At 41.8% G+C, this 24,958-nt stretch overlaps 2 protein-coding genes and 1 pseudogene across 2 annotated transcripts; all 3 read left to right on the plus strand.

Annotated features, from left to right (window-relative positions):
- The first annotated feature begins 9,823 nt into the window (after positions 1-9,823).
- Positions 9,824-12,578, plus strand: LOC123453098 (annotated as a pseudogene).
- Positions 12,579-13,174: 596 nt separating this feature from the next.
- LOC123397780 (photosynthetic NDH subunit of lumenal location 5, chloroplastic-like) lies at positions 13,175-16,377 on the plus strand. The gene is made up of 7 exons (XM_045092619.1): positions 13,175-13,279; positions 13,369-13,533; positions 14,708-14,858; positions 14,955-15,043; positions 15,687-15,741; positions 15,829-15,914; positions 16,048-16,377. Exons 1-7 carry the CDS (start codon positions 13,247-13,249, stop codon positions 16,198-16,200), a joined length of 732 nt encoding a protein of 243 aa, XP_044948554.1. The 5' UTR covers positions 13,175-13,246; the 3' UTR covers positions 16,201-16,377.
- Positions 16,378-19,621: 3,244 nt separating this feature from the next.
- On the plus strand, positions 19,622-23,738 carry LOC123453106 (gamma-gliadin B-like). Its single transcript, XM_045129871.1, has 2 exons — positions 19,622-19,675; positions 22,716-23,738. Exons 1-2 carry the CDS (start codon positions 19,622-19,624, stop codon positions 23,538-23,540), a joined length of 879 nt encoding a protein of 292 aa, XP_044985806.1. The 3' UTR covers positions 23,541-23,738.
- The last annotated feature ends 1,220 nt before the right edge of the window (positions 23,739-24,958 follow it).

Consider the following 24,958-nt stretch of genomic DNA (forward strand, 5'->3'; position numbering starts at 1 on the left):
TCTTCTGTGCTTCTCCTTTTTCTTCTTTTCTTCTCCTTTTTCTTCTTTTCTTCTCCTTTTTCTTCTTTTCTTCTACTGGCCGGAGTGTTGGGGAGGAGGGGCGGGGGGCTTACCGGCCGAAGGTGTTGACGGCGCGCGGCGAGGAGGACGGCAACGCGCGGCGAGGAGGACGGCGGCGCACGGCGAGGAGGACAACGGCGGCGAGGAGGACGACATCGACGGCGAGGAGGACGCCAGGCGGCGGCGAGGAGGACGGCGGGCAGCCTGACGGCGTCGTCGAGGTCGTCGGTGTGCCGCGCCGGGCAGGAGAACGAGAGGAAGAAGAAGAGAAACGAACAATTTGGGTTGGAATTTTTCTAACTCCCGCTTATATAGGTGGATCTTTAGTCCCGGTTCGGGGCTCGAACCGGGACTAAAGACCCCCTTTAGTCCCGGGTGGAGCCATGACCCGGGACTAAAGGCCCTTTTTCGGCAGACCAGAAGGCGGGAAGCAGGGGCCTTTAGTCCCGGTGCGGAGCTCCAACCGGGACTAAAGGGGGTCTTTAGTCCCGGTTGGAGCCACGCACCGGGACTAAAGCCCCTCCTCGGCACGCGGCACGCGAGGGGCTTTAGTCCCGGGTCGTGGCTCCACCCGGGAATAAAACCCCTCCTCGGCTGCACGATAAGTTTAGTCCCACCTCGCCCAGCGAGGGGGACTAACACTTGTTTATAAGCCCCGTCGCAGCTACTCCATCGAGCTCCTGTCTAAAGCAGGCTTACGGGCCTAAACTGATTGTAAATTTAAAAATTGAAACTATATTTGAAATTATGGAGAACTTAAACCTGAATTCAAAGTGAGCTCACTTTGAATTTAGGTTTAAGTTTCTTTACAAATTCTCATATAGTTTCAATTTTTTTTCTATTTTCAAAATTAACTATTTTGTTATTTTCAATTAAAAACTATGTTTATTAAAATTCTTTTTGCATATTTGAGAATTTAACAAAACTATGATAATGAAAAGTGTTTGAAATTGAATAAATAATTCAAAACTATTTTCTATTTTCAAAAGTAATTATTTTGACTATCCAAACTATTAACTATTTTGTTATTTTCAATTAAAAACTATGTTTATTAAAATTCTTTTTGCATATTTGAGAATTTGACAAAACTATCATAATGAAAAGTGTTTGAAATTGAATAAATAATTCAAAACTATTTTCTATTTTCAAAAGTAATTATTTTGACTATCCAAACTATTAACTATTTTGTTATTTTCAATTAAAAACTATGTTTATTAAAATTCTTTTTGCATATTTGAGAATTTGACAAAACTATGATAATGAAAAGTGTTTGAAATTGAATAAATAACGCAAAACTATTTTCTATTTTCAAAATTAATTATTTTGACTATCCAAACTATTAACTATTTTGTAATTTTCAATTGAAAAGTGTTTGAAATTGAAAAGCACTACAAATGAACTCTGAAAATGTTGAAAGTTGGCATGCTATCATCATTTCACCCACATAGCATGTGTTAAAAAGTTGAGAGGGCTACGACAAAAACTGGATGCACTTCGTGTACAAAACGGACAATCTCTCTCGAAGTATCAGGGTTTCGAACGAGAACTCATCTCTTACAAAGGGATTTCTTTTTTTGAACTTATTTAAACTCCATACTTTTTGTGTGTTCAAAATGCACCATTCAAAGGCACATCACAAAATTTCAACAATTTCTGACTTCATTTGGTATTCTTCGTGCATTTACTTTTTTTTTGAGCTAGTTGACCCTGAAATTGAAAAGCACTACAAATGAACTTTGAAAATGTTGAAAGTTGGCATGCTATCATCATTTCACCCACATAGCATGTGTTAAAAAGTTGAAAGGGCTACGACAAAAACTGGATGCACTTCGTGTACAAAACGGACAATCTCTCTCGAAGTATGAGCGTTTCGAACGAGAACTCATCTCTTACAAAGGGATTTCATTTTTTTGAACTTATTTGAACTCCATACTTTTTGTGTGTTCAAAATGCACCATTCAAAGGCACATCACAAAATTTCAACAATTTCTGACTTCATTCGCTATTCTTCGTGCATTTACTTATTTTTTTTGAGCTAGTTGACCCTGAAATTGAAAAGCACTACAAATGAACTCTGAAAATGTTGAAAGTTGGCATGCTATCATCATTTCACCCACATAGCATGTGTTAAAAAGTTGAGAGGGCTATGACAAAAACTGGATGCATTTCGTGACAAAACGGACACTCTCTCGAAGTATCACGGTTTCGAACGAGAACTCATCTCTTACAAAGGGATTTCATGTTTTGAACTTATTTAAACTCCATACTTTTTGTGTGTTCAAAATGCACCATTCAAAGGCACATCACAAAATTTCAACAATTTCTGACTTCATTTGGTATTCTTCGTGCATTTACATTTTTTTTGAGCTAGTTGACCCTGAAATTGAAAAGCACTACAAATGAACTCTGAAAATGTTGAAAGTTGGAATGCTATCATCATTTCACCCACATAGCATGTGTTAAAAAGTTGAGAGGGCTACGACGAAAACTGGATGCACTTCGTGTACAAAACGGACAATCTCTCTCGAAGTATCAGCGTTTCGAACGAGAACTCATCTCTTACAAAGGTTTATTAAAATTCTTTTTGCATATTTGAGAATTTGACAAAACTATGAAAATGAAAAGTGTTTGAAAATGAAAAGTGTTTGAAACTCATCTCTTATTTGAACTATGTACATTCCATACATGCATTACATAAAAGGTTTAATACATTATTACATTATTGCACCAATATTCCTATCTATTATTTCTGTTTTCTTCTGGGTCGTAGCCATGGGGAATCTTCATTATTGAGTAGGATGCTTGGGTCAATTTTCACTTTGAAGGGCGGAATTTCATGAAACTTATTATAATCTTCTGACATGTCTATCTTGTCATCTACTCCCGCGATGTTTCTTTTCCCTGAAAGAACTATGTGGCATTTTGGCTCATCGGACGATATCTTTTTTTGCTGATTTCTTTTTCTCGTTTTTGTAGACATGTCCTTCACATAGAAAACCTAAGCGACATTATTGGCTAGGAAAAATGGTTCGTCCATGTACGCAAGATTGTTGAGATCCACTGTTGTCATGCCGTACTTTTGGTCTACAACTACCCCGCCTCCTGTCAGCTTCACCCATTTGCACAGAAACAAAGGGATCTTAAAAGTAGGTCCATAGTCAAGTTCCCATATCTCCTCTATGTACCCGTAATATGTTTCCAAACAGTGCCCATTCTCGTCTGTTGCATCAAAGCGGACACCACTATTTTGGTTGGTGCTCTTTTTATCTCGGGCAACCGTGTAAAATGTATTCCCATTTATCTCATACCCTTGGAAAGTACATATAGTCAAAGATGGTGGCCTGGCCAAACAGTACAGCTGATCTCCAACGGTGTCGTCATTCATGAGATGTGTCTGCAACCAACTGCCGAAAGTCTTCTCGTGTTCCCCTTTAATCCAAGAGTCAGCCTTCCCCGGGTTTTCGGAGCGTAGAATATTCTTGTGTGTCACGATATACGGAGCCACCACGGTGGAATTGTGTAGAATTTTGTAGTGTGCTTGAGAGAAAGAATGCCCGTCCATACATACTTTTGCTTTCCTTCCTAGTGTGCCTTTTCCTGTCAGCCTACCCTCATACCGAGATTCAGGAACACCAATCGGCTTAAGGTCTGGAAGGGTTACGAACATATTTCTTTAAGACTCGCATGAACCTCTCGAAGGGGAACATATTGTGTAGAAACACATGACCGAGAATTCTAATATCTTCGACTAGGTGAACTAGGAGGTGTGTCATTATATTGAAGAAGGATGGCGGGAACAACAACTCAAAGCTGACCAGACATTGGACCACATCAATCTGTAACCCTGATAGACTTTCTCGATCGATTACCTTCTGAGAAATTGCATTGAGGAATGCACATACCTTCACAATTGCCAGGCGAACATTTTCCGGTAGAATTCCCCTCAATGCAACCGGAAGCAATTGCGTCATAAGCACGTGGAAGTCATGAGACTTTAGGTTTTGGAATTTTTTGTCTTTCATATTTACGATTCCCTTTATATTCGACGAGAAGCCAGTCGGGACCTTGGTACTGAAAAGGACTTCAAAGAAGATTTCCTTCTCTTCCGTAGTAAGAGCGTAGCTTGCACGCCCTTGAAACTGTCCTGGATGCATGCCATCTCTTCCTTTATGACTTTCCTGGTCCTCCCGTGCTTCCAGTGTATCTTTTGACTTCCCATACAAGCCCAGGAAGCCTAGAATATTCACGCAGAGATTCTTCGTCAGGTGCATCACGTCGATTGCCGAGCGGACCTCATGGACTTCCCAGTAGGGTAGCTCCCAAAATATAGATTTCTTCTTCCACATGGGTACGCGCTTATCAGGGCCGTTAGGAACAGGTTGGCTGCCAGGACCCTTTCCAAAGATTCCTTTTAAATCTTTGACCATATCAAATACTTCAGCACCAGTACGGATGACAGGCTTCCCCCGGGGTTCTACCTTGCCATTGAAATGCTTGCCTTTTTTCTTTAAGGGATGCTTGGGCAGAAGAAAACGACGATTGTATGGGTTCACATTCTTCCTACATTTGTCCAGATATATACTTTCTGTCTGATCCAAACAGTGCGTGCATGCATTGTATCCCTTGTTTGACTGTCCTGAAATGTTACTAAGAGCAGGCCAATCATTGATGGTTATGAAAAGCAACGCTCGAAGGTCAAATTCCTCTTGTTTATGCTCGTCCCACACACGTACACCTGGTTCGGCCCACAGCTGTAAAAGTTCATCAACTAATGGCCTTAGGTACACATCAATATCGTTGCCGGGTTGCTTTGGACCTTGGATAAGCACTGGCATCATAATGAACTTCCGCTTCATGCACAACCAAGGAGGAAGGTTGTAGATACATAGAGTAACGGGCCAGGTGCTGTGACTGCAACTCTGCACCCCAAAAGGATCCATGCCATCTGTACTCAGACCTAACCATAAGTTCCTTGCGTCAGCTGCAAATCTCAGGAACTCTCTCTCGATTTTTCTCCACTGCCGACCATCAGCGGTGTGCCTCAACTTATCGTCTTTCATACGATCTTCCATGTGCCATCGCAACAACTTCGCATGATCTTTATTTCTGAACAGACGTTTCAACCGTGGTATTATAGGAGTATACCACATCACCTTGGCAGGAACCCTCTTCCTGGGTGGCTCGCCCTCAATATCACCAAGGTCATCTTTTCTGATCTTATACCGCAATGCAGTGCATACCGAGCATTTATCCATATTCTCGTACTTCTCACCGCGGTAGAGGATGCAGTCATTAGGGCATGCCTGTATCTTCTGCACGTCTAATCCTAGAGGGAAGACAAGCTTCTTTGCTTCGTACGTGCTGGTGGGCAATTCGTTCTTTCTTGGAAGCATCTTCTTCATCAGTACCAGCAACTTTTTGAATGACGAGTCAGTCACACCGGTCTCTGCCTTCCACTTCAGCAATTCCAGTGTGCTACCCAGCTTCTTCTGGCCATCTTCACAAGTTGGGTACAATAATTTGTTGTGGTCCTGTAACATCTGCTCGAACTGCAACCTCTCCTTTTCTGTGTCGCAACCTCGCCGTGCATCAGAAATGACCCGGCCAAGATCATCAGCGGGCTCATCTGGTTCCCGTTCTTCATCCTGATCTTCTTCTTCATTGTCTTCCATTGCGGTATCATCATACTCAGGGAACATAGATCGGTAGTTGTCATCATCGTTCTCTTCTTCTTCATCGTCGTCTTCCATCATAACCCCTCTTTGTCTATGCTTGGTCCAAACATTATAGCCCGACATAAAACCGGACCGAAGCAGGTGGCTCTGAATGACTCTTGAGGAAGTGTAATCCTTCTCATTCCGACATTCAACACATGGACAAAACATAAAGCCACCACCATGCTTGTTCGCATCGGCTGCATCTCGAAAAGAATGCACGCCTTCTCTGTAAGCGGTTGTGCGTCGATCACCGTACATCCATGGATGGCTCATCTGCGTTATACGACAGTATATCAAATACAATCACGATCCTAAAAATTAGTACCGCATGGTCTAAACGAGGAAATACAGTTGTTAACCTTTTAGAATAAGTAGAAATAAAGAGGAAGAGGTTTAAGCGTGGCTCAGGCATCTCATATCGTAGTTGTGTCCGGTGAACTGAAGCGGCATCGCTCTAACACACATTTCAACAAACACCTCTAGTGCATGAAAAAAATGGAGAGCTAGCACACACCCACACTCTTCCATCCAAGAAAAATGCAAGGAAGAGGGGAGAGGGGGCTGTGCTATATATAGGCAGAGGACTTTAGTCCCGGTTTGAGACACAAACCGGGACTAAAGGTGGCGCACATGCGGACTGCACCCCGCGTAGCCCTTTTTCTTCCTTAAACAACACATTTTCCTTCCTATCCCATGCACCAATTAATTCAGTGTAACATTGTACATCAATTAATCACATAGCAATATGAGTTCGATGAGCTAATGCAACTAGCATTAGGTTTAAATGAAGTTGGTTTGAACCTAGGGTTCAAACTCATACTCCACACATGTATTTCAAATACCTTTTAATTTTTTTGACGGGATCACAATGTATAACTTGCTCTAACATGCATGATAGTAGAACCAATGGATAGATTGGATTTTTCTAATCAGTTTCCATATATAAATCTATTCCATCTCAGTTATGGTTAATTTACTATGAATTTTAGAAGTTTTAATCATTTTTGATATTTTCTGAATATTTCTAAAACCAAAAAATCGTTTACTAGCGCATATGGGCTGGCAGCTCTACAGATTTGTGACTTTATGAGTAGTGCGGGTCATGAAGCGTGCTACTGCTAAACATTAGCTATAGCGCCATAGCAGTAGCGCGCCGACCAGCACTATTGGTAGCTAAACGTCCCACGCTACTGGTAGGGTTTTCCCTAGTAGTGTTAAAGTTGCCACATGGTATAAGAGATAAAGCATGATGCAAACAAGAAAAAATATTGAGTCCGGACAGCAAGCATCAACCATGCCAAGGACTATCATGATTGAGCTCTTCTCATGGTTGTGTGCATATCACGTCGGAAAAAAATTGTACGTAGCATTAGGTCGACTTGATCGGAGGAATTCCTTTTAGCAGTGGAATAACTCAGAAGAATGATATAATAGTTTTGATCTAACCAAAATTACTATCCTACTTGTTCTTACACGGTTAAAGTTAAAAAATTCACAAAGACAATGGACAATTTAAAATAGATGATAGAAAACTAAGTTGTACAAATTGAGTATTCACCAAATCTTGAATAAATAGGACTACACTTACATTGCACAACGGGGTGAAATATAACAACATATGATCCAGGTATTAATTACTTCTACAAGATTGGAAACCGTTGCATAAAAGGGAGGCTTTACGAGTCATATCTGTTGGGGAACGTTTGTATACGAAACAAAAAAAATTCTATGCACACATAAGATCTATCCATGTTAATGACCATCTGTGAGAGGAGAGATCGGATCCACATACCCTTGTAGAACACTACGCGGTAAGCATTAAGAAACGCGGTTGATGTAGTCGAACGTCTTGGCAATCAAATCACAATCTGTCCCACGAAGTCCATCCCGGTCTAGCGCCAAATGGACGACACCTCCGTATTCAACACACGTACAGCTCGACGACGATCTCCGCCATCTTGATCTAGTAAGAGGGGGCGAAGAGGTAGATGAATTCTCCGAAAGCACGATGACGTGACGGTGATGATGGTGGAGCTACTCTGGCGGGGCTACGTCGTACCGTACCGTACTAGCTACGGGATATCACGAGGTGGTGGAGGGAGAGAGGGGTTGAGGTGCAAAAAGCCTCTCTACCCTCCACTATATATAGGAGGGAAGGGAGGGTGGCGCTCTAGGGACTTGCCCTATGGTTCGGCCAGCGCAAGGAGGAGGGAGGAGTCCTCCTCCAATACGGTTTGGAGGAGGAGAATTCCTCTCCAATTCGTTTTGGCCCCACCTCTCTTTCCTTCTCCACTTCGGCCAAATAGGCCCTCTTGGGCTGGCCCCCAGCCCACCAGGGCTGGTGCGTCACCCTTGAGCCTATTTGGTCCACTCCCGGGTGGGTGGCCCTTCCCGGTGGAACTCCGAAACCCATTCGTTACTCCCGGTATTCTACCGGTAATGCCCGGAATAATTCTGGAAGCCAAATGGATACTTTCTATATATCAATCTTCGTCTACGGACCATTCCGGAAACCCTCATGACGTTCGGGATCTCATCCGAGACTCCGAACAACATTACATTACCAGCACCAGTAAATCAACTATACTGAAACATCACCGAACCTTAAGTGTACAGACCCTACGGGTTCGAGAACTATGTAGACATGACCGAGACAATCTCTGGTCAATATCCAATAGGGGGACCTGGATATCCATATTGGATCTTACATATTCTACAAAGATCTTTAATCGGTTGAACCTCTATGTCAAGGATTCGGTTAATCCCGTATAACATTCTCTTTGTCCTTCGGTATGTTACTTCCCCGAGATTCGATCGTCGGTATCTCTATACCTATTTGAATCTCGTTACTAGCAAGTCTCTTTATTAGTTCCATAATAAAAAATCCCGTGGCCAACTCTTTGGTCATAATGCTTGCAAGGCTTGATATGATGTTGTATTACCAAGTGGGCCCAGAGATAGCTCTCCGTCATACGGAGTGACAAATCCCAGTCTTGAGCCATGCTAACTCAAGGACACCTTCGGAGATACCTGTAGAGCACCTTTATAGTCACCTAGTTATGTTGCGACGTTTGATATACACAAGGTATTCCTCCGGCGTCAGTGAGTTACATGATCTCACGTTCATAGGAATATATACACGAGATGCAGAAAACGGAAGCAATAAAATGACACGATGACATGCTACGTTCATAGTTTGGGTCTTGTCCATCACATCATTCTTCGGATTATGTGATCCCGTTATCAAGTGACAACATTTGTGTAAGGCCAGGAAACCTTGACCATCTTTGATCAACGAGCTAGTCAACTAGAGGCTTACTAGGGACAGGGTGTTGTCTATGTATCCACACATGTATCTGATTTTCCATTCAATGCAATTCTAGCATGGATAAGAAACGATTATCTCGAACAAGCAAATATAATAATGACTATTTATTATTGCCTCTAGGGCATATTTCCAACAATATCTTCTTGTTTATCTAACCATCATATTCCATGATATGTCTGGAATGAACTTCATGTTGCTTGTCTCATGTATCTTAACAACACACATAAGATTACAAAGTTTAGTTCCATGCAAGCTATATTTATAGTCTTTAATATCTTAGTAACACACAAAAAATTAAATAAAAATCCACGAAAGCTAGAAACATCTAGTTTATCCCTAACAACTTGTACAGTCTCACAAAAATAGTTTTAGAAGGAATGCAATCTATATAACTCTTTGACATGAAAAGTAAATAAGATGAGTGAGTCCCAATATCAAGCTCCTATGATACATAGATCTTATCTACAACAAAAAAGAAACTTTGATGTTCAGTCCAAAATTATCTTTGTATGTAGTGCAACCAAACACGAACCCACGAAATGATCTCTTCGATAAGCACCAATGCACTTTGAAAAAGGAAAGAAACAATGAAAAGAAACTGTCGTATGTCATTTATAAAGAGACCTACAATATGTAGATTACATACCATCATACATCCTTCACATAAGTTAAGCCCAAGCACCAAAACAAAGCAAGGTTTAGTTAACACAAATCCACCATGAAGATCTTAATCATCCGTACAATGCTTGCCATGACGACTACCCCCGCTAATTTTAACATGCAAGTCAAGCCTAGCATTCAAGTACAACAGACAAAACAAACATACCCCCAACATCCACAACCATTCGTCCACCAAACATAATGATAAGTTCCCCAACCCCAACAAACATTCCGCAGCAACCACAACAAACATTCCTCCAGCAACCATAACAATTTTCCCAAACCTCGCAATCATTCCCCAACCAACCACTACAACCGTTTACCCATCCTGTACCACCATTCCTCGAGCAATTATTCTCTTAGGCCCAGTGCAATAAATTCCTGAGCCACTACCATCATTTCCCCAGCACCCGCTACAACCGTTTTTGTTGCCCCTGTAACAACAATGTTTTGAGCAACCCTAACAACCATTCTCTCGGTCCCCACAAAAGCAATTCCCCGATCAATCACAAAAACCATTTACATGGCAATGAAAATCTATTAAGTTATATCTACAACAACAATGGCTCAACTCGTGCAAGGAGTTTATCATGCGATAGTGCAGCATGTGACATTGGTATCATACCTCCTGTCCAATATCTTGCAACAGAGCAATTAGCAGGTGATGTAGCAGCAGTGTTGCCTGCAATTGGCATAGATCCCTCAAAAATTCAAATGCAAAATAGTTCATATCATTGTGCATTCCATCTTCATGTAGCAAGACCAACAACAAGGCGTGCATATCATGCAACAAGAACCTCACCTCCAGCGGGTGGGCCAATGTGTGCTTGTCCAGGTTCAAGGCATCATCTAGCCGCAACAACTTGCTGAAATGGAAGAGATAAAATCATCTGCAACGTGAATGTCCCACCTAACTGCTCCACTATCCGGAGCCCAGAACGGACTCCAGATCTGCCCTCCAGATGAAGAACGGGAGGTGGCGGCGCCTCCGTATCGTAAAACGGGATGAACTCTTCTCCCTGATTTTTTTCCGGACGAAACAGACTATATAGAGCTGGATTGAGAGGCGGTGGAGCTTTGTGGGCCCCACAAGCCTGCCAGGCGCGGCCAGGGGGCCCGCGTGTGGTGGGCTTGTGGGCTCACGACTCCACTCCCTCCGCTGATTCTTGCGCCAGTATTTTTCATAAATCCCAGAAATATTCTCCGTAAATTTTCAGGTCATTCCGAGAACTTTTATTTCTGCGCAAAAGCAACACCATGGCAATTCTGCTGAAAATAGCGTTAGTCCGGGTTAGTTCCATTCAAATCATGCAAATTAGAGTCCAAAACAAGGGCAAAAGAGTTCGGAAAAGTAGATATGACGGAGACGTATCAACGGACGGCAAAGGGGTGGGGTGGGTGGGGTGGGGTTTTGGCCGTTTGGGGGGGGGGCTTTGCCGTCTGCCCACCCTTTGCCGTCCGCCAGCAGACTGCAAAGAGGTGGCTGGCGGCAAATAAAACCTTTGCCAGCAGCCACCTCTTTGTCGTCAGCATTGTGCCAACTGACGGCAAAGAGTACCTTTGCCATGCGTCAGCAGACGACAAAGGCAAGGCAAACGACAAATTTCTCAATTCCAGCAGTGATGGCCGTCAATGTAGTCGGAGGTGCGTCAGTCACCATACATCCATTGTCGGTTCATCTACGTGCATTATATATGATTAAGTATATATATAAACAACATACAGATCAAATTGTGCATCTAAATCAAATAAACTCACACCCTCTCCTCCACTAAAACCCGCAAACCACACTACTTCTAGAGCATTTGAAATGAGCAAAATGAGCTAAACTGCAGATAACCGGGACTAATGAGCATTTAGAATACTTGGATAGTTGGTGCACCGCCAAACCTAGACAAATCTTAGGGGAAATGAAGCTTGGAGAGGAAAGAAAGCTAAGTGTTGCTCGGACATTTCATCAAACACCTTATGTGCATAGGAGGTGAGAACTAGAGTAGCACACACCTCCACACGATGGCCGGACAAAAATGAGAGGAGTGAGAGGGCAGACGAGCATACATATAGGCAATCTTTTAGCCCCGATTGGTGTCTAGAACCGGGACTGAAGATAGACATTTAGTCCCGGTTCCAGACATGAACCGATAATAAAGGGGTTGCGCCAGGAGCCAGGCCCTTTAGCCTCAGTTTGTGGCACGAACCGGGACTAAAGGTCCTAGAAGAATCGGGACTGATGCCCGCCGAGATCCGACCAGCGTCCTGGCCGCTCGAACCGGGACTGATGCACGCATTAGTCCCGGTTCGTAAGTAGACCGTGACTAATGCTCTTATCATGCCAGGACCAAAGCCCTGTTTTCTACTAGTGACTCTTCTCAACCTTCTCCCTAGGAGCATGCGAGTAGTGCTTTGCTTTAAAGAGATAATAAAATCCTGCAATAAGTATGTGAGTTCTTTTTGACTAATGTGAATCCATGATATACACACTCTTACCTTTCCACAATTTGCTAGCGGTACTGTGCATTGCCCTTTCTCACCTCGAGAGTCGGTGCAAACTTCGCAGGTGCATCCAAGCCCCGTGATATGATACACTCTATCACACATAAGACTTATTATATCTTCTTCAAAATAGCCACCATACCTACCTAGTTAACGTCAGTGGCGGCCCCTCCATTGTTTCCAGGTGTCAGGACGATGACACAGTTAACATCAGCGGCGACCTCGTCGACCACTATGCAGTTTGGCTACTTCTTCCTGTGCACGATGGGCATGCAATGGCCTTCTTCTCCTCCCTACAGAACCACAACAGCTACAAATAACTGCTCAAGCAATACATTGGCAAATGTCACTAAACAAGATCATGGGAGGAACCAAAATCTTACGAGTTGGTAGATGCGGATTTACAGGCATCATTGTCGCTCGCAATGGTCTTACAGTACGTCATGCCGTGTGCGTAAAGAAGACAATTTGCGGTGTCCGTTCACATTGCGACGTGGCACGGACGACACGAGAGAGGAGAAATGGGATTGATAAAAACCTGGGAGCAGGCCGATGTCCAAAAAAGCCAGGATGAAAACTAGATATTCTATGTATTCTTTTTTTAAAGTGATATGATCATAACTTAATTGATCAATGTGAAACTTGGATTCAGTTGAAGTGCTACTAAAGTAAGTTGTAAGATGTATTGGAATTTAACTTTGACGGCAATGCTTATGAGTTGTTTCTAATGAGGCCCACACATTGCGTTGTTCGTATTTGTAAGTTTACAAGACTTTAACCACAGCATCTCAATCACACCCCTTGGTTTAAGACAGGGACTTCGATGTGCAAATTTAACAAACCACGAGGGCTCAACTCGAAAGTTCCAGGGGCAGCACCGAATCAGGGGAATAAAAAAGCTCATCCTTTTGGTTATCTGCAGAGGGTCTCCGGCTTCCTCCGTCCCCTCCACCGAATCCCATCCCAAGACCTTCCTCCTCGCCCTCCAATGGCGGCCGCGACCTCCTCCTTCGCCACGCTCGTGAGCTCCCTCCTCCCCTCCCCCCTCCTCCTCTCAGCCTCCTCGGCCCCGAGCCCTCCTTCTGAATCTTGCGCTGTTCTTTCTTGCAGGCCGTCGCTCGCCCGGCGGCGGCGGCGCAGAGGGCGCTCCTCGCCGCAAAGGCCCCCTCGTCGGCCCTCTCCCTCCGCGGCGTCGGCCGCGTCGCGTCCCCGGCCCTCTCCGTCTCCCTGCAGACCCGCGCGCGCTTCGTTGCCTCCGCCAGCGCCGAACCCTATGTAAAGATTCAGCATTTATTTATTATTTACTCCGTATTTATCTATCTGCGCACAGGGGCTGCAATCTTTGAGAATCTTGCATACCAATTACCGAACCATGCGATTCGGTATGCTAGCTGGCAGCTGTAATATTCATGAGAGAAATCAGGCCACTCGCTGAATTTTTGTGCGAAGAAATGCAGGTTCAGGTTTACCGTCAGTTACTTTCTTGTGATACTGAACACAAGGTTGTCTGCACGATGGGTATGCCATGTGTTTATGTTAGTCCATTAGGTTCAGTTAGTGTAATAGTGTTGGTTACCAGCGGCCTGAGGAATCAAATGTGCTGCTGTTTCTATCTGGGTACTGTCGCCGCTACCTGTGTAAAGCCTGCGTATCTGGCACTGCTCCTGGTTCAGTCAGGAAGCCGAGTTCCAATCTAATAGACATGTAGTTCGCCATTGGCTGTGAACATCCACGCCATTCTGTATGTTATTTCATAGCTGTAATTTTCATGAGAAAAATGAGGTCATTTGCTGATTTGTTTTTTGTGTGTGTTTGTGAACAAATTTGCCAGTTGAGGTTTTACCATCACTTGCTTGTGATAACCATCAGGTGAAAAATGGGTTCTGCCAGCGTTAGATGCAGGGTACCATACACGACTAAGGTGGCACGTGAGCGTTAGACGCAGCGTTAGTTCACTATAGGTACAGTTAGTGTTACAAATGTGCTGCTGTAAAGTTTGTGTATCTCTTTATGTCTCCTGGTTCAGCCAGGAAGCTGAATTGCAATCTTGACATGTTCTCCCTCCATGTATCTTATATTATGGGATGGAGGGAGTAGTTGGGAGCTGGTATCTGTAATATTCATGAGAGAAATCAGGTCACTACTGATTTTATTTTTCTGTGTGTCTGAACAAACTTGCAACTTGAGGTTTTATCATCACTTGCTTATTATGAGCGTTGGGTTATGCCAGTGTTAGCTGCAGGGTGCCATACACTGGTACGGCATCTGTTACTGTTTAGTTCATTATGTCAAGTTAGTATTAGTTGCCGGTGGTCTAAGGGAACAAATGTGCCACTGCATGGTTTAAACAATATGGCGCTTTGGTTGTTGCATTGGTCCGTGTTTTTTACCTTATTAGATGTCATACATTTCATGGTGTTTGAAGCTGTTCTTTCATAATGCATTGCAGGCACCTGAGCTTCAGTCCAAAGTTACAAACAAGGTGTACTTTGACATAAACATTGGCAACCCTGTTGGGAAGAATGTCGGGAGGATTGTCATCGGGCTGTATGGGGATGACGTTCCGCAAACCGTCGAGAACTTCCGTGCACTTTGCACTGGTATGAGGGGCTGCTGGAGCCTTGTTTTGTTATTCCATCTTTAAGCAATTGCTCTGATGAGGAAGGTGTATGACCAATTTATCCGTTTTCTGCCAGGGGAGAAAGGGTTTGGATACAAGGGATCAAGTTTCCACCGTGTCATCAAGGACTTCATGATTCAGGGAGGAGACTTTGACAAGGGCAACGTATGTGTTTCCTACCTTTGTCTATTCTTGTTTGTTGCATGTGTTCCATATGCTGTATTGCAGATGGCATTAAGATAAAGCTAAAGATTATCACTTGTTACCATGCAAATACCTTTGCTCACAAGATTTAAACAGATTCATGTGCTTATTTCTATTTTTCACGAATGTGCCTGTTTCAGTTTGTCGATAATTGTACTAGTTAATTCTCCTTTTTTCCTTCTGAACTGTGGCTTAGCTATTTGAGTACTCTGTGCTGTTAAGCATTCTCTTACGGATCAGGGGCGGAGAGGGAGAGGAAGTTTAGATCCATATACTAATAGCTTTGCTCGTGTACCGGCATTCAATTTCTTACCGTGCTGCATTTTGACCCTGCATCTTATCCATGTTCGATTGTCATTAATCACTTGCACAAGCGCACCATACTCTGTTTTGTGGTCAGTTGCCTCGTGGTAAGAATTCAAGGTGATTGCCATCGCCCCATCCTTTTCCATACCGAGGCATACATGATTTTGTGTTTCATCTGCATTTTGATGCTCACTCTACTTATGTATGGTTGGCTGAAGTACTTTGAGACTTCAGATTGCCTAAACTGAAACAAACAGCTTCCAACAATTGCATAATAACTAGAAACTGACAATTTCAGGGTACTGGAGGGAAAAGCATATATGGCCGTACCTTCAAGGATGAGAACTTCCAATGTATGTGTTGCACTCAACTAGCCTGTATCATGCAACCTTTGCTTCAGATTATATGCTAATTGATTACGTATTATTTAATGTTCATAGTGGTTCATACTGGACCTGGAGTGCTCAGCATGGCTAATGCTGGACCGAACACCAACGGCAGCCAATTCTTCATCTGCACAGTCAAGGTAATTAATTGTGTACTTCCTGCTATCAGTCAGTCAATGGGAAAAATAGCTAGTACCCTTTTTCCGCTCCCGCTTCGTCGAGTTTGAAGTTCATGTAAATCTCAGATTGAGATTTCTGATACCTTGCTTGCAGACTCCGTGGCTGGACGGGAGACACGTTGTCTTTGGCCAGGTTCTTGAAGGCATGGACATCGTAAGGATGATAGAGTCATCTGAGACTGACAGAGGTGACCGCCCGAAGAAGAAGGTGGTCATTAGTGAGTGCGGGGAGCTTCCAGTGGTCTGAGTTTCATCTAGATGGCTATCATCTTGCATCCCCGCATCTGGATTTTGCTCTGGACTTGTTACAGGTCTTTCCCCTAGTAGTTAGAGACCGTGCTGAGTTGAAGCCAAGATTTCATATCTGAGGCATACGACATTCAACTACTTTTTGCCCGGAATAAAATGCGATTGTTTTCCTTGACCTGTTTTGTAGCTTTGTTCATGATGGATACTGCCTTGTGAACTTTCTCCTGGATTGGTGAAACACCTGGATATCGATATATTCATTCTTACCTGCTAAATTCCCCTCAGGAACTGCAAGCAGATCATGTTGATACACATGTCATGTACAGGATCTGTATCATTCCAACATTTGTCATGAGCAAATTTATTAAGAAAACCTGCTGATTATCTGAATGATCAACACAACAATACAAATTTTGTTTGGCAAACCAACATAATCTTGAACAAACTGTCACATGTGTATTGTAAAGCTCTGATCAGAAAAGAAAAGCTTCATCAATACAATCCTTGACATGTAAAGGTAATGTGATGAACATGTCATGCTATACTTTTGCAGGTCACATTATACTAGTCTTATGTATTTTTACCGGCCACACAAGATTACAAACTTAGTTCGGTGCAGGGCATGCTAATATAGTTTATGTGTAACAAATTGTAGAACATTACATACCCAGTTTCAGAAAACACTGATCCAATCTAGGTTCTAGGTTGATGTTTGACATGTAAAGTGAACAGGATGAGTCATCTCAATTTATAAAGCTTTGGTGACAGTGGAGTGATATGCGCAACAACAAAGAGCTTTCATAAGCAATCCAAGAACACACTTGTAAGTAGTGCCACCAAACACAACATACCAAATGATGAGTTGAGAAGTATCAATGAACTTCCTAAGAAAAAGTAAATGCAAAGATGAAAACAAACAACGTCGTGGCAGCTATAAATAGGCATTCACCATCAAGCTCCTTCATCATCTACCATTCTCGTTAGAGAACAAACATCAAAGGCAATCAAACAATATCCAACACGAAACAACTATGAAGATCTTCCTCGCGCTTGCCTTTCTTGCCGCCGTGGCTACCATCGCCATAGTAACCACCGATGTGAAACTTCCCAAGTTGCACCCACAAAAATCATTTTCAGGGCAACCAGAACAACCCTTTCCGTGAATTTATTAAGAAAACCTGCTGTTTATCTGAATGATCAACACAACAATACAAATTTTGTTTGGCAAACCAACATAATCTTGAACAAACTGTCACATGTGTATTGTAAAGCTCTGATCAGAAAAGAAAAGCTTCATCAATACAGTCCTTGACATGTAAAGGTGATGTGATGAACATGTCATGCTATACTTTTGCAGGTCACATTATACTAGTCTTATGTATTTTTACCGGCCACACAAGATTACAAACTTAGTTCGGTGCAGGGCATGCTAATCTAGTTTATGTGTAACAAATTGTAGAACATTACATACCCAGTTTCAGAAACACTGATGCAATCTAGGTTGATGTTTGACATGTAAAGTGAACAGGATGAGTCATCTCAATTTATAAAGCTTTGGTGACAGTGGAGTGATATGCGCAACAACAAAGAGCTTTCATAAGCAATCCAAGAACACACTTGTAAGTATTGCCACCAAACACAACATACCAAATGATGAGTTGAGAAGTATCAATGAACTTCCTAAGAAAAAGTAAATGCAAAGATGAAAACAAACAACGTCGTGGCAGCTATAAATAGGCATTGACCATCAAGCTCCTTCATCATCTACCATTCTCGTTAGAGAACAAACATCAAAGGCAATCAAACAATATCCAACACGAAACAACTATGAAGATCTTCCTCGTGCTTTCCTTTCTTGCCGTCGTGGCTACCATCGCCATAGTAACCACCGATGTGAAACTTCCCAAGTTGCACCCACAAAAATCATTTTCACGGCAACCAGAACAACCCTTTCCGTGAATTTATTAAGAAAACCTGCTGTTTATCTGAATGATCAACACAACAATACAAATTTTTTTTGGCAAACCAACATAATCTTGAACAAACTGTCACATGTGTATTGTAAAGCTCTGATCAGAAAAGAAAAGCTTCATCAATACAGTCCTTGACATGTAAAGGTGATGTGATGAACATGTCATGCTATACTTTTGCAGGTCACATTATACTAGTCTTATGTATTTTTATCGGCCACACAAGATTACAAACTTAGTTCGGTGCAGGGCATGCTAATCTAGTTTATGTGTAACAAATTGTAGAACATTACATACCCAGTTTCAGAAACACTGATGCAATCTAGGTTGATGTTTGACATGTAAAGTGAACAGGATGAGTCATCTCAATTTATAAAGCTTTGGTGACAGTGGAGTGATATGCGCAACAACAAAGAGCTTTCATAAGCAATCCAAGAACACACTTGTAAGTAGTGCCACCAAACACAACATACCAAATGATGAGTTGAGAAGTATCAATGAACTTCCTAAGAAAAAGTAAATGCAAAGATGAAAACAAACAACGTCGTGGCAGCTATAAATAGGCATTCACCATCAAGCTCCTTCATCATCTACCATTCTCGTTAGAGAACAAACATCAAAGGCAATCAAACAATATCCAACACGAAACAACTATGAAGATCTTCCTCGCGCTTGCCTTTCTTGCCGCCGTGGCTACCATCGCCATAGTAACCACCGATGTGAAACTTCCCAAGTTGCACCCACAAAAATCATTTTCAGGGCAACCAGAACAACCCTTTCCGTGAATTTATTAAGAAAACCTGCTGTTTATCTGAATGATCAACACAACAATACAAATTTTGTTTGGCAAACCAACATAATCTTGAACAAACTGTCACATGTGTATTGTAAAGCTCTGATCAGAAAAGAAAAGCTTCATCAATACAGTCCTTGACATGTAAAGGTGATGTGATGAACATGTCATGCTATACTTTTGCAGGTCACATTATACTAGTCTTATGTATTTTTACCGGCCACACAAGATTACAAACTTAGTTCGGTGCAGGGCATGCTAATCTAGTTTATGTGTAACAAATTGTAGAACATTACATACCCAGTTTCAGAAACACTGATGCAATCTAGGTTGATGTTTGACATGTAAAGTGAACAGGATGAGTCATCTCAATTTATAAAGCTTTGGTGACAGTGGAGTGATATGCGCAACAACAAAGAGCTTTCATAAGCAATCCAAGAACACACTTGTAAGTATTGCCACCAAACACAACATACCAAATGATGAGTTGAGAAGTATCAATGAACTTCCTAAGAAAAAGTAAATGCAAAGATGAAAACAAACAACGTCGTGGCAGCTATAAATAGGCATTGACCATCAAGCTCCTTCATCATCTACCATTCTCGTTAGAGAACAAACATCAAAGGCAATCAAACAATATCCAACACGAAACAACTATGAAGATCTTCCTCGTGCTTTCCTTTCTTGCCGTCGTGGCTACCATCGCCATAGTAACCACCGATGTGAAACTTCCCAAGTTGCACCCACAAAAATCATTTTCACGGCAACCAGAACAACCCTTTCCGTGAATTTATTAAGAAAACCTGCTGTTTATCTGAATGATCAACACAACAATACAAATTTTTTTTGGCAAACCAACATAATCTTGAACAAACTGTCACATGTGTATTGTAAAGCTCTGATCAGAAAAGAAAAGCTTCATCAATACAGTCCTTGACATGTAAAGGTGATGTGATGAACATGTCATGCTATACTTTTGCAGGTCACATTATACTAGTCTTATGTATTTTTATCGGCCACACAAGATTACAAACTTAGTTCGGTGCAGGGCATGCTAATCTAGTTTATGTGTAACAAATTGTAGAACATTACATACCCAGTTTCAGAAACACTGATGCAATCTAGGTTGATGTTTGACATGTAAAGTGAACAGGATGAGTCATCTCAATTTATAAAGCTTTGGTGACAGTGGAGTGATATGCGCAACAACAAAGAGCTTTCATAAGCAATCCAAGAACACACTTGTAAGTAGTGCCACCAAACACAACATACCAAATGATGAGTTGAGAAGTATCAATGAACTTCCTAAGAAAAAGTAAATGCAAAGATGAAAACAAACAACGTCGTGGCAGCTATAAATAGGCATTCACCATCAAGCTCCTTCATCATCTACCATTCTCGTTAGAGAACAAACATCAAAGGCAATCAAACAATATCCAACACGAAACAACTATGAAGATCTTCCTCGCGCTTGCCTTTCTTGCCGCCGTGGCTACCATCGCCATAGTAACCACCGATGTGAAACTTCCCAAGTTGCACCCACAAAAATCATTTTCAGGGCAACCAGAACAACCCTTTCCGTGAATTTATTAAGAAAACCTGCTGTTTATCTGAATGATCAACACAACAATACAAATTTTGTTTGGCAAACCAACATAATCTTGAACAAACTGTCACATGTGTATTGTAAAGCTCTGATCAGAAAAGAAAAGCTTCATCAATACAGTCCTTGACATGTAAAGGTGATGTGATGAACATGTCATGCTATACTTTTGCAGGTCACATTATACTAGTCTTATGTATTTTTACCGGCCACACAAGATTACAAACTTAGTTCGGTGCAGGGCATGCTAATCTAGTTTATGTGTAACAAATTGTAGAACATTACATACCCAGTTTCAGAAACACTGATGCAATCTAGGTTGATGTTTGACATGTAAAGTGAACAGGATGAGTCATCTCAATTTATAAAGCTTTGGTGACAGTGGAGTGATATGCGCAACAACAAAGAGCTTTCATAAGCAATCCAAGAACACACTTGTAAGTAGTGCCACCAAACAAAACATACCAAATGATGAGTTGAGAAGTATCAATGAACTTCCTAAGAAAAAGTAAATGCAAAGATGAAAACAAACAACGTCGTGGCAGCTATAAATAGGCATTTACCATCAAGCTCCTTCATCATCTACCATTCTCGTTAGAGAACAAACATCAAAGGCAATCAAACAATATCCAACACGAAACAACTATGAAGATCTTCCTCGCGCTTGCCTTTCTTGCCGCCGTGGCTACCATCGCCATAGTAACCACCGATGTGAAACTTCCCAAGTTGCACCCACAAAAATCATTTTCACGGCAACCAGAACAACCCTTTCCGTGAATTTATTAAGAAAACCTGCTGTTTATCTGAATGATCAACACAACAATACAAATTTTTTTTGGCAAACCAACATAATCTTGAACAAACTGTCACATGTGTATTGTAAAGCTCTGATCAGAAAAGAAAAGCTTCATCAATACAGTCCTTGACATGTAAAGGTGATGTGATGAACATGTCATGCTATACTTTTGCAGGTCACATTATACTAGTCTTATGTATTTTTACCGGCCACACAAGATTACAAACTTAGTTCGGTGCAGGGCATGCTAATCTAGTTTATGTGTAACAAATTGTAGAACATTACATACCCAGTTTCAGAAACACTGATGCAATCTAGGTTGATGTTTGACATGTAAAGTGAACAGGATGAGTCATCTCAATTTATAAAGCTTTGGTGACAGTGGAGTGATATGCGCAACAACAAAGAGCTTTCATAAGCAATCCAAGAACACACTTGTAAGTAGTGCCACCAAACAAAACATACCAAATGATGAGTTGAGAAGTATCAATGAACTTCCTAAGAAAAAGTAAATGCAAAGATGAAAACAAACAACGTCGTGGCAGCTATAAATAGGCATTTACCATCAAGCTCCTTCATCATCTACCATTCTCGTTAGAGAACAAACATCAAAGGCAATCAAACAATATCCAACACGAAACAACTATGAAGATCTTCCTCGCGCTTGCCTTTCTTGCCGCCGTGGCTACCATCGCCATAGTAACCAACGATGTGAAACTTCCCAAGTTGCACCCACAAAAATCATTTTCACGGCAACCAGAACAACCCTTTCCGTGAATTTATTAAGAAAACCTGCTGTTTATCTGAATGATCAACACAACAATACAAATTTTTTTTGGCAAACCAACATAATCTTGAACAAACTGTCACATGTGTATTGTAAAGCTCTGATCAGAAAAGAAAAGCTTCATCAATACAGTCCTTGACATGTAAAGGTGATGTGATGAACATGTCATGCTATACTTTTGCAGGTCACATTATACTAGTCTTATGTATTTTTACCGGCCACACAAGATTACAAACTTAGTTCGGTGCAGGGCATGCTAATCTAGTTTATGTGTAACAAATTGTAGAACATTACATACCCAGTTTCAGAAATACTGATGCAATCTAGGTTGATGTTTGACATGTAAAGTGAACAGGATGAGTCATCTCAATTTATAAAGCTTTGGTGACAGTGGAGTGATATGCGCAACAACAAAGAGCTTTCATAAGCAATCCAAGAACACACTTGTAAGTAGTGCCACCAAACACAACATACCAAATGATGAGTTGAGAAGTATCAATGAACTTCCTAAGAAAAAGTAAATGCAAAGATGAAGACAAACAACGTCGTGGCAGCTATAAATAGGCATTCACCATCAAGCTCCTTCATCATCTACCATTCTCGTTAGAGAACAAACATCAAAGGCAATCAAACAATATCCAACACGAAACAACTATGAAGATCTTCCTCGCGCTTGCCTTTCTTGCCGCCGTGGCTACCATCGCCATAGTAACCACCGATGTGAAACTTCCCAAGTTGCACCCACAAAAATCATTTTCACGGCAACCAGAACAACCCTTTCCACAACCACAACAACAACTATTTCGAGAGGAGCAATCAACTCTGAAACAACAACCATTTCCAGCACAACAATTACCATTTGAGCAACAACAATTTTCACAAAAACCACCATATCCACAACTGCAGCAACCAGCATATCCACAACCAGAACAACATCCAAATCCCCATCAGCAACAACCATTTCCACAACAGCATGAACAACTAGTTCAGGAACAACAACCATTTGTACAACAACAATTGATCCCATGTAGGGATGTCCTACAACGGTGTATTCCAGTGGCACCTGTGTCATTTCTACATACACAGATGGTGAAACAAAGAAGATGCCAGGTGCTAAGGCAACAGTGCTGTCAGCAACTGTCACATATCCCCAATCAATCACAATGCCATGCCATCCACAGTGTTGTGCACACCATTATTTTGCAACAACATCAACAACAATTGGGAGAAGGTACTTTGGCCCAACCTCAACGTTCCATGCAACCTCAACAACATCAGTTGGATCAGGGTTGGGTCGACACAATAAGGACATGGGTGCTTCAGACCCTACCGACAATGTGCGACCTCCACGTCGCACCATACTGCTCCACCATCACATCACCACAGTAACATTACTCTACTAGCATGAGTGGAGAATGAGAAGACAAGAAATCTATTACTCGATAGATGGACCACCATTGTTTAGTCGATGGTCCGATCCATGTAACGGCGGGAAATGAATAAAGATGAGCTATATATTCATTTCTACATATATAGAATATCCATTAGAGTTTTGGTCATGCAGATGTTGAGTGGTTCATCCGAAAATCAATATTATGCACTAGTAGCTCTGTATGTAGCAAGGTAACCTAAAAATTAACTGAATGTTTGTGCATGTTCGATTGAGCTCAATCTCTATTAAGGTAACTAAGGAGTGCAGACTAATAACAAACCAACTCATTAATGGTAATCCTTCTCGATTTTGACCTTCTATGTGGTTCATGTAATTTTACTGTTGATTATGAAAGCGAGTGATATTTTTTTCCTGTCCATATCTCCTTAAGGAAATTTTGGTTTTGACGGACGAGCTCTGTGTTACTTCTCACATGTGCGCCGATTGCATGGCCGCTCGCATCTTCATAGCCCAAATCACGTAGTTGTTGCCGAGTCAGGTAGAGGCATGTGGCATGGAGGTGTGGTCGCTGAGCCGGCGCAATAATCTGCACGGCCAGCGGCAACAAGTAGCTTGACCCGCCTCCTCCGTCGACCTTGATAGTCTTGAACTTCTTCTCGGCCTCCTCTAACTCCACCCACCGCCCCTCCTCGGTCTTTTCTTCACTGCATTGGCTGTCTCCACCATCGATGGTGACGACAGATTTGGCATCTTTGCCTCCTCATGCTTCTAATACTGATACTCAATTTTTGTCAGCAAACTTCCCTTAGTGACACTATCATGATGAACACTAGAATGTTATTCCCAACAATTCAAAGAGACAATAGCGTTCAGGGTAAGGCCAACGCATGTGCACACTATTACAACAATTACAACAAACTTAAAGAAGAAACCAATGCTTAACTAACAGAGGACATGATTAATGTGTAGGTGACCACCTTAACCTGTTTGTTAAGCATTGTTGTCGTGGCGACATTAATGCTTAACTAACATAGGGAAACAACGAGGGCACGACATGGTGAACACCTTAACTTGTTTTGTAGCTTTGTTCATGATAGATAATGTATCGTAAAGTTTCTTGCGGATTGATGAAATGTGTGGATTTCTATCTATTCATACTTATATTTGCCAAGGTTTACTAAATTTTCCCTCAAGAATTGCAAAATGTTATATATATGCACATGTTCGTAAATGCTCTGTATCATTCATAGCAATCCCCAGTTCCAATATTGTCATGAACAATTTTGAACAAATTCAGACAAGTCACATGCACAAGAATATGCACAAGAATATACTTGATTGTCTGAAGTCTTAATGATATGCACAAGAATATACTTAGTTTGACAAACTGACGGAAACTTGAACAAACCTCCAC

The sequence above is a fragment of the Hordeum vulgare genome, chromosome 1H (genome assembly GCF_904849725.1).
Source record: "Hordeum vulgare subsp. vulgare chromosome 1H, MorexV3_pseudomolecules_assembly, whole genome shotgun sequence".
In the NCBI taxonomy this organism is placed as follows: Eukaryota; Viridiplantae; Streptophyta; class Magnoliopsida; order Poales; family Poaceae; genus Hordeum; species Hordeum vulgare.

Excerpts from the sequence above, each read along its gene's own strand:
- LOC123397780 (XM_045092619.1), top strand. The coding sequence starts at position 13,247 with ATGGCGGCCGCGACCTCCTCCTTCGCCACGCTC. Across the intron at positions 13,280-13,368 it reads CCTCCTCCTTCGCCACGCTC|GCCGTCGCTCGCCCGGCGGC; the intron begins GTGAGCTCCCTC and ends TCTTTCTTGCAG. Across the intron at positions 15,044-15,686 it reads GAGACTTTGACAAGGGCAAC|GGTACTGGAGGGAAAAGCAT; the intron begins GTATGTGTTTCC and ends TGACAATTTCAG.
- LOC123453106 (XM_045129871.1), top strand. The coding sequence starts at position 19,622 with ATGAAGATCTTCCTCGTGCTTTCCTTTCTTGCCGTCGTGGCTACCATC. Across the intron at positions 19,676-22,715 it reads TCGTGGCTACCATCGCCATA|GCATTCACCATCAAGCTCCT; the intron begins GTAACCACCGAT and ends AGCTATAAATAG.